Genomic DNA, 10036 nt, shown 5'->3' with positions numbered 1-10036 from the left:
GTAGACCAGGCTGGCCTCGAACTCACAGAGATCCGCCTGCCTCTGCCTCCCGAGTGCTGGGATTAAAGGCGTGCGCCACCACCGCCCGGCTTTGTGGGTTGTTTTTGTGGAGGTTGTTTTTGGTTTTGGGTTTCTTTTTATGCTTGTTTTTTTTTTGTTGGTTATTGTTGCTCTTTAAGATGGAATCTCACTGTGTAGCCCAGGTTAGTCTTAAACTCAAAATTTTAGCTTGTTCTTCTAAATACTGGGATTACAGGCATGTACCACCACAACGCCTGGCTAAATTTTCTTTTATAACATGGAATCACAAAACAGTCTGAAACTAGATGGCTTGGACATGAAGTTCTATCATGTTCCAGCTGGCTAATCTTGGGACAAATTAATTCACCTCCCTGGGGCTCAATTTTCCTCATCCTTTAAAAGGGGATACAAAAAATATCTCATAATTGTATTGTAAGCATTGAACGAATAATGTAGGGCAATTCAAATGGGAATAGGCATAGAAGAAACAGCATTGGTAAATGATCACTATTACTGTTCCCCCCACTCCACTGCACCTACACTGATACAAAATATCAGTGTTCTTGCCAGTTCACACAAGCTAGGATCATCTGGGAAGAGAAAACCTCAATTGAGAAAATGCCTCCTTCAGCTTGGTATGTAGTTGGGTCTATTAGACATTTTCTTGATTACTGATTAATATGGGAGGACCCAGCCCACTGTGAGTGGTGCCACCCCTGGGATGGAGGACAAGGGTGGTATAAGCAAGCAGGCTGAGTGTTCCATGGAGAGCAAGCTAATAAGCACCATTCCCTCCATGGCCTCTGCTTCAGTTCTTGCCTCCCTTGACTTCCCTTGGTGATGAAATGTGAACTGTGAGCCAAATAAACTCTTTCCTCCTCAAGTTGTTTTTGAACTAGTTTTGTTTGCAAATTACCCAAGCGTTGGGACCATTCTGGGCAGCTTCCAACTTTATTTCCAGAACACAGACTACATATCAGGTTCCTTTAACTATCATCTGTCCAAGGAACAACTCCTTTGGCAGGCTCTAGCATCAGGTCCTTCTGTAAGTACCGTCAGGGCCTGAGAGGAGTAGGAAGAGGATTATGCAGGAGCCCAGAGTGGTGCAGAAAAACACTACCAGTAGTTACGAGAGCACCAGAAAACTCCAGGGACCAGGGAGAGGGGCTGATACCAGAGGGTATTAATTAAAGTGTAATAAGGTCTAGAGTTTGGAATAACTTCTGTGGAATAGTGAAGTGGACCAACAGAAAAAACTAGAAGTAAGGAGATCAGAAGGCTGTGGAAGTAGAGTGGATGAAAGGAGGTGGAGGTGAGGCAGGCCAAAAACACAGAATGAATGCAAACATGTTTCATACTAAGCAAACACTCTTTCACTGAGCCATATTCCAAGATCCTGGTTAAAAAAGATCTCCTTCTCCCTTGTCTTCTTTTGTTCTCCCCCATCCACTGGATAATAACTGTTTTAAGTATGAAGAGGGATGGGAATGCGGCACAGTGATAGAACACATGCTTAGCATGCACGATCCCTGGGTTGGATCTTCATCACCACAAACAAGACATAGTTTAGAGGGAAATGCACTACTGAGATAATGTCATTAGGGAACACTTCTATAGGTCATACTATCTATGTAGGAGGCTTTACATGACTTACATAGATTTACCCACTGAATCGTCATGAAAACCCTGTGAGGCAGGTGTTTCTATAATCACCACTTCCATTTTAAACATTTGGTAATCAAGAAACAGGAGGCTAAGTGACTTGCTTAAAGTTATAGTTAGTAAAAGGTACAGCCAAGATCTTATTCTAGGCCTTCTGGTTCCAGAGACCTTACTTGGAATTACTGACTGTTAAATTGCCTCTCCTGGCATTGTAACTGCTTAAAGACTGATTTCTGTTGTATTTTGTCTTGAGTCTTTCACTTTTTAAATAATTTTTGTTTATTCTTTGTCATGTAGCCCAGTCTGGCCTGGAACTCACTATGTAGCTGAAGATGACCTTAAGCTTCTGATTCTCCTGCTCTACTGCCCAAGTGTTAAAATAACACGTATGTGCCACAACACACAGTTTATGCAGTACTAGGGACCAAACCCAGGATCTCATTCATGTGAGTCAGGCACTCTACCAAGTAAGTCATATCTCAAGAATTTCTGTGGGCTTTTTTGCTGTTATTTTTTTTTTTTTACAATTTCTTGCCGTATTCATGTATTATAATTGTATTCTTCTTCTTTTGCTCTTTATAGCATCAGATGAAACCTTAGAAACAGAATTCCTTTTCTCTACAGCATATTTTTCCTTTAAATGCACTGAGACTCACAAAATGATCAACCATGGATACAGAAGACTAGTAGGAGAATAAAACGTGGGATCTCCATATTGCTCAGGAGGGTTAGAAAGAGCCAGGACATTAAAACCAGTAAGGAGATAGAATTAGTCAATCCAGGATGAATTACCTGGAAGAAGTGGAACCCCAGACCCATGTTAGATGAAGGGAAGAAAAAGAAAAGGAAAGCAGTTGAAACACTTTTCCATCCATATTAAGCATTAAGAACTTTACTTAAAGCCCCAGAACACACTAGGGTTCCATAGCACCAGCCCAAAATTATACAAATGGAGACTTGAATTAAATAAAAGGAGTGACTTAGGAACCAAATGAACTCAGGGGCTCAAAGGATCTAATTCCATGAGAGTGTTTGGCCCCACCTGTCAAATGATTGCCCCCAGCAACAGACTAAGGCCTATTTCAGCACCATGGACAGTGTTCAGCGGCAGACCCTGTCCACCTTCTACTACTGAGCTTTCAGCCTAAATGGCTCTTGCCCATGCATACACAGGTGCACCATTCCCATTTCCCCCCTCAGCTATCCCGGGCACCAGCACCTTGCTGAACTCGGCCATAAGTGTACTGTTCTGCAAACGGAAGTCCTCCTCCTGGCTGTGCAGCTTTGCCTGCAGCATCTCATTTTCACTCAGCAGTACCTCCACTTCCTGCAGTGGCAGACATGGGCCAGGACTCCAACAAGGGTAGAAAGGATGGGGAAGTAGGTAAAGAAGGGGAGAGAAGGAAAAAAATGGCATTGGGTAGGAAGTATATAGGGCAGAAAGTATGAGGCAATATATGGGAAGAGAGACATACAGTGAGGTCAAGAGAGACATGGAAAAGGAGGGAAAGAAACAGAAAGGGAGATATAAACAAGGGGTTAAGAGGGAAGAGAAATAATGATAGGGAGATGGGAAAAGGAGAGAAGAGAGGGAATGAGAGGAGGATCAGGGAATAGAAAAGGAAGGAAGACAGGAGCAAACCAGTATCAATGGTAAAAGAATATAGCAAAGAGAAGAGAGAGACAGAAGGAAGGGGTTTGGGGAAAACAATGAGTAAGGAAGATAGAGGAATAGGAGAAAGAGAAACAAGAAGTCAGAAATAGAAAGGAAAACCAGAAAAGAAAAATGAAAGAGATAGAAACAGGAGGAAGAGAGACAAAGGGAAAGTCAAAGAGAAGAAACAGAGGGGGAGACAGGAAGGCAGGAGGTCGATTCACGAGGATAAAGAAATATATACATAGGGACAAAGAGTGTGAGACAAACACAGGAAAACAAAGACATAGAAATGCAGAGCAGTGAGGAAGTTGCAGATACAATGGGTTTACATAGATAAAGGCCAGGACAATGCCACCAAACAAATATCCCACTAAGACAATCTTGCACACATATTCACCCACCAAAGGCCCCCTTACCTGAGCTTTCTTGCTCTTGCTTAGTGCCTAAAAGGAAGGGTGGAAGAGAGCTAAAGTGAAGAGCAATGGACCCCTCCATGGGATATAGAAACTAATGTGGCAGGGGTTACGTGAGGGCAATGATGTGTTGTGGGATGGAAATATGTTTAAACACAGAACTTTCATAACAGTTAGAAGCCCACAGAAAGAACTGAAGAAAAGAATGAAGAATGATTGGGAATTCTGGTGCCTTGGTGCCATAGCACCTCAAAAAAATTCTTCCTTTCTTCAATGTTTTTGAAGGAGAGAGGGAAATAGTGTCTTAGATTTTAACCCTTTATAATGCTGGATCTCCAAGCTAGTAAATTGTGGCTTCATCCTTACATCTGATCAAACACATCAATGTGCTTCTCTCTCATGTAACATAGCAACTTCTGTCCCTCTGCTTGGCAGCTAAGGATATTGTCAGGCTGTGGAAATCAACACCCTACCAAGAACTCCAGTTTCCTGACTGCTGGATTGTCTGACTTCTGTATAATTTACCCAACAAGTTTCATTTTAATAAAAATATTTTAATAAGCCGGGCGGTGGTGGCGCACGCCTTTAATCCCAGCACTCCGGAGGCAGAGGCAGGCGGATCTCTGTAAGTTCGAGACCAGCCTGGTCTACAAGAGCTAGTTCCAGGACGGGCTCCAAAACCACAGAGAAACCCTGACTCGAAAAACCAAAAAATAAAAAAAAATAAAAAAAATATTTTAATAAAACAAAATTGTATTTATTTATTATTATTACTGTGTGTGTAGGTACATGCGCATGCGCGCGCGCGTGCGCACACACACACACACACACACACACACTTGAGTGGTACAGTTTACACATGAAAGTTAGAAGATAACGTCATGACAGTTTCCCTTCCACATTTTTTTAAATTTGTGTGTATGGGTGCATGCAGTGCTCTTGAAAACCAGAAGAGGGCATCATATCTCCCGGAAGTAGACTTAGAGCCAAGTTTGGGAGATGCCATGCATCTGAGTGCTGGGGATGGAACTCAGGTTCTGATGCAAGAGCAGTCAGTGCTCTTAACCACTGAGCTCCAGCCCCTCATCCAACAAGTATTCAGCCTGTACTGTATGCAACATTGCACTATACATGAGGACAGAGCAATGAAGAAGGATAAAAATAAGGATCTAGACTATCTCAAGGCTATATTCTACCCTATTTTTAAAGAATCTGAATAGTGGGTTTGGTCTCATGTCACCAACAGGACCAGGACACGTAGGCGCATAAAGAGGCAGTGTGAGTGCAAGACAGGAGGTAGACTCAAGGCAGATTTACTGATAGACTCGACTAATCAAAAGTTAGTGAATGAAGCCACATGTGGTATACATGCCTACAGATCCAGCTACTCAAGAGGTTGAGGAAGGAGGCCGATGTGAGGCCAGAAATTTGGGAGCAGCTTGGAAAACACAGCTAGATTCCCCTTTCAAGACAAAGTTAGTGAACGAAGGCTGGAGATGTAGCGCAGGAGACAAGACAGCTTGGAGCCGGGTGTGGTGGCAGACCCCTGTAATCCCAGTAGGAGTTGGAGACAGGAGAATGCGGAAAGGAGGATCAGGAGTTCAAGGCCATCTTCAGCTACCTAGCAAGCACAAGGGCAGCCCAGGCTTCAAGAGACCCTGTCTCATAAACAACAAAAAGATCACTTTTGAGCCTTTTGGCTAAAAGCAAATATGGAGAGCTTGCCTAGCATGCATGAGATCCTAGGTTTGATCTGTAGCACCACTCAAAAGAAATTTAGTGAATGAAAATGAATAAGCAATTGATATTAGAATGAATTAATAGTAAATTTTTAAAAAATCAATAAATTAAGCAAAGCCAGGCATGTCAGCACACACCTATCATCCCAGCACTTGGGAGGCTGGGGGAGGACTACCAAGAGTCTAAGGCCAGTCTGGGCTACACAGCAAGATCCTGTCTCAAAAGAAATACACACACAAATTAAATAAGCAAGACTGATTAAAATTAGCAAACTGAAGAGACTTCTGTGAAAAAAATTTCCAGTGACTGTAAGAAAGCAGCATGTATCATTAGGTCTGGTTCAGTGTAGGTGTTCACTGGGAGATAAATGAGTCAGATGGATAGAGGGAAGCAAGAGGTGGGTGGATGGGTAGGTGGAGGGAGGTACCTTCTGAGCTTTAGTGAACTCCTTATCCAGGTAGGCGACCTTCTGCCGAAGACTGGCAAGTTCTGGTGCAGGGAAAGCAGGGAATCTCAGCCTCAGGTGGTAACAAGGAACTGAAGGGTCATCTTATCAGGTCTCTAAAGGAAAATCTTTGCCTCTAGTCCCCCAAAACCACCCCATCTAATGAGACTCTCTGGGCTCACCAACACCATTCTTCCGAAGTTCATCTGAAAGCTGGTAGTTATTTGTCCGGAGTTCCAGGAGCTGGGTCTTTGGGAGAAGCCAAGAAACAAAAAGATTTATCAGGAAAGCATTCCTTCCCCACACATGAGGCAATCAAGCCCCTGAGCTCCAAAGACTGGACTGGTACCCTAGGTGTTTCCTTAATTGCTCTGCCTTGTCCAGTTCCATTCCCATCACAGCCAGCCTCCCCCTCCATTGCCCCACTAGTCCATTTCACACCCGGGGCCACTGAAAGGTATTGGCATACTGAAGAGTACTGGAATAGTCGAGCTCCTGTTTATATGTGTTCCTGTGACTCAGTACATGCAGGATAAAATCATCTTGACTGACCTCTTAACACCCTGAACACTGCCCTGGTCAGACCCTGAAAGCCCCTTCGGCAGAAGGCCTATAAAACTCTTTCCCAAGCAAAGAGAATCTGGTCTTTCTCCTTCTCAACTTTCATGAGTCAGGGGGTGTTCCCCCAAGGTCCTGCAGCACTCCTAAGGTTTTCAAAACATGTTAGAGTTTCCTTAAGTCAATAAATAAGAGAAAATGCAGCATGGGGCACTGAGCCCTGAAGCTGATTCTTCCCAGAAGCACCCACTGACCCCTCCCTCTACTTTCACGTCCTTCTCAAAGCACCAGCCTCCACCTCTCTCACCACAATGGGTTTGGTCCAGGTCAGAAGGCTGGCCTGGCTATGATGGGATCTTTCTTGCCTGTTGTCCCCAGGACTCAGATAGCCTCTCTCCTAATCCTACACCAACTGCAACACCTTTCTTTCTTTCTTTCTTTCTTTCTTTCTTTCTTTCTTTCTTTCTTTCTTTCTTTCTTATTTCTTGAGACAGGGTTTCTCTGTAGCTTTGGAGCCTCTCCTGGAACTAGCTCTTGTAGACCAAGCTGGCCTCGAACTCACAAAGATCCGCCTGGGATTAAAGGTGTGTGCCACCACCTCCAGGCTTGCAATACCTTTCTACCCACCTTGAAGTCCCTCTCCAAAGGAGCCCAGTGTATTTTTTTCTCACACATGACCCAATGGGATAAATCTTCCTTGTTTAACTATCTACCCACTGTGAAGACAAGATGCCTTCGGTCATGATCCAAAAATGGTGACACTATGTCCCTCCAGAGTCTCTCTCAAATACCCTTGAGTGGGCCAGCTGAAATAATCTTATTCAAAATCTTCTGTAATTTACAGTGCTCCTCCCCATTTATGGTCCAGTGGTCTCATTCTTTTTTTTGGTATATTGAATATTAAAACTTTATTAAACAATAACACCCATACAACTGTAGCTGAATTGTTTAAATAAGATGCTGGCCCATGTCGGGCTGTGGTGGAGCACACCTTTAATCCCAGCACTTGGGAGGCAGAGGCAGGCGGATCTTTGTGAGTTCGAGACCAGCCTGGTCTACAAGAGCTAGTTCCAGGACAGGCGCCAAAACCACAGAGAAACCCTGTCTCGAAAAACAAAAAACAAAAAAACAAAAAAAAAGATGCTGGCCCAGCCATATCAGAGATATATATGCTATAAACATTATTTTGAAAACATGTAATTAGTTGGTCAGACTTAACCTGTCTAATATCACATGAAAGTCATTATAGAATAAGCAATAAGTATTACTTAGTATAAAGTTTATTCACATGTATAAAAATCTGAAATGTTACGGATGACATGCTATTAGAGGAATGTCAAGTATTTCTGTAATTTTTTTAAGATTAGATTTTTTGCCGGGCGATGGTGGCGCACGCCTTTAATCCCAGCACTCGGGAGGCAGAGGCAGAGGCAGGTGGATCTCTGTGAGTTCAAGACCAGCCTGGTCTACAGAGCTAGTTCCAGGACAGGCTCCAAAGCCACAGAGAAACCCTGTCTCGAAAAAAAAAAAAAAAAAAAAAAAAAAGATTAGATTTTTGGAGACAGGCATGGGGACATATACCAGAAATACCAGTACTTAGGAAGCTACGGGGAAAAGATTAATACAGCTTCCAGGCCAACCTTGACTACAGAATGAGACTCTGTCTCAAACAAAAGGATGAAGGAAGGAAAGAAACAAAGAAACAGTGGTCTCATTCTTACATCTTTAGTGACCCTCAGCAGGTCACCTAGCTCCCGAGCCAATAGAATTACTTCTACTCCCTCAACCAACAGGACTCGAGGGTTTCCCCATTTCAGTCGTTCCCACTAGGCTCTCTCAAAGTGTTTCTTCATTGTGCAGTGCTACAGTCCCTCTCAGAGTGCCCCTTAAAAGAGTCAACAGGTCTGTGAACCTGGTCAGACTTCTCCCCCAAACCCAGTGATGTTCCCCCCTGAAATTCCAAAATATTATTCTTTTATATACCCTAGTTGTTCCACTAATATGGATTAATGGTATTACCCACTCAGAATAGTCTTCACCCCAGATCTAAAGGAATCATCCCAATCCATGCAACTATCCCCCTACCTCTTAGGATCCTCTACCACCAACGGTACAGCAACTCTAGGGAATAGATCCACGGTTTTCCCTACTCCCCCAGCCTAGTGGTATCTCCCTCAAACTTTACACCTCCCACCAGTTCATGGTCTTGCCCTGTCAAACCACCCCCACCCACACACACACACATGACGCAAAAAGCCAGATGCCTGCTTCCTTTCTCGCCAGACAAAATAATTTCTCCTTCTCAGGCTCTCCATCCTTCAAAGTCAAACATCATCACCAGTCAATGGTATGCCCTACACAGGAGCACAAAGGTCTCGCCCGCACCCAGGACTGAGAAACGTATCGCCTACTTAAATACGTTCTACCAACCCCACAAAGCTAATAGAATCTAACCTTCAGAACCCCCATAGAAATCTTGGAAGTCAATAGCGTCGCGTCGCCACTCAAAGCCTCAGCTTCCCTTCTCCAGACCACCCCCTTATACTCAAGGCCCATCCCAACTAAATCCTCAGAGCCTATAGTACGACCTCTTTCTACCCCGCCCCCAGACTCCTAGCCGGGTGGTCTTTCCCCACGTCGAGCGGCACCTGCATCCGTTGAAACTCCTCTTCAGACAGAGCTTGCGCCATGTTCCTCCCCCCCCGCCCCCCCCGCAAGCGTTACGCGCAAGCGCAGCTAGTGCGGCCTGTCAGTGCTAAGGTCGGAGCGAACCACTGACCAGGAATGGGGGAGGGAACTAATCAAATGCTCAGAATTTCAGAGACAGAGAGAAGAAAACGATGCCTAAAGGTCAGGCAAATTTTATTTTGATGTTTCACCAAATTGTCAATTGTCTGTTATGGCTTTTGAGCATTTACAGACTACTCACTGTTATGTGATGTTATGGTATCTCTGTATCATGGGTGGACTTGTCCGTAGGGAAGTAGTCCTCCGACAGAAAAAAAAATATAACCCTTCCGCGATACTCCTTTAAGAAGAAAGTGACTTAATAACCATGAAAATGAAAGCGGAAGCTTCCTGCGATCTTGTTCCGGCCCTCCACCGAGTGACCCCAAAGGGGAATCCCGCCTCACGTTAAAGACCTTGACCACTTACCCCTCATTTTTTTTAAAAGATCTGACAATGATTTTATTAACACAGCGCTGGATATCATATTAGGGAAAAGATGTAGTCATTGATAAGCTAAAAGTTTGCGAGAAGAGACAACAGCAATTAATAAAAAAGACCCAGAAAACTCCATTAAAAATAAAAACAAAAACTAGCTCCGTGGACGAGAGTTTGGTAGCATAAACAAGGTTCTGGTTTTGATCCCCAACACAGAAACCAAAACAGAAACAAGTATTTAAATGTGTCCAAGCCGTGCGGTGGTCCCAGCACTCGGGAGGCAGAGGCAGGCGGATCTTTGTGAGTTCGAGACCAGCCTGGTCTACAAGAGCTAGTTCCAGGACAGGCTCCAAAACCACAGAGAAACCCTGTCTC

At 44.0% G+C, this 10036-nt stretch overlaps 1 protein-coding gene across 7 annotated transcripts in view; it reads right to left on the bottom strand.

Annotated features, from left to right (window-relative positions):
* The window catches only part of Gripap1 (GRIP1 associated protein 1), a 34426-nt gene extending 25173 nt beyond the window's left edge, over positions 1–9253 (bottom strand). For 3 of the 7 annotated variants that reach the window (XM_005352786.3, XM_005352787.1, XM_026782008.1), the window contains exons 1-5: positions 9145–9253; positions 6121–6187; positions 5921–5982; positions 3757–3783; positions 2903–3010 (exon numbers count right to left, since the gene is read on the bottom strand). In XM_005352786.3, coding sequence (XP_005352843.1) covers positions 2903–3010; positions 3757–3783; positions 5921–5982; positions 6121–6187; positions 9145–9186 — 306 coding nt within the window. In that variant the 5' untranslated portion in view covers positions 9187–9253. Of the gene's footprint in view, positions 1–2902; positions 3011–3756; positions 3784–5920; positions 6031–6120; positions 6188–9144 lie in introns of all 7 variants that reach the window. The other 4 variants (XM_013348435.1, XM_026782009.1, XM_013348438.1 and 1 more) reach the window with 3 other exon arrangements.
* Between the last annotated feature and the right edge of the window lie 783 nt (positions 9254–10036).

This window comes from Microtus ochrogaster, chromosome 10, assembly GCF_000317375.1.
Source record: "Microtus ochrogaster isolate Prairie Vole_2 chromosome 10, MicOch1.0, whole genome shotgun sequence".
Classification (NCBI taxonomy): Eukaryota; Metazoa; Chordata; class Mammalia; order Rodentia; family Cricetidae; genus Microtus; species Microtus ochrogaster.
This window is presented reverse-complemented; position numbering and strand designations above follow the sequence as displayed.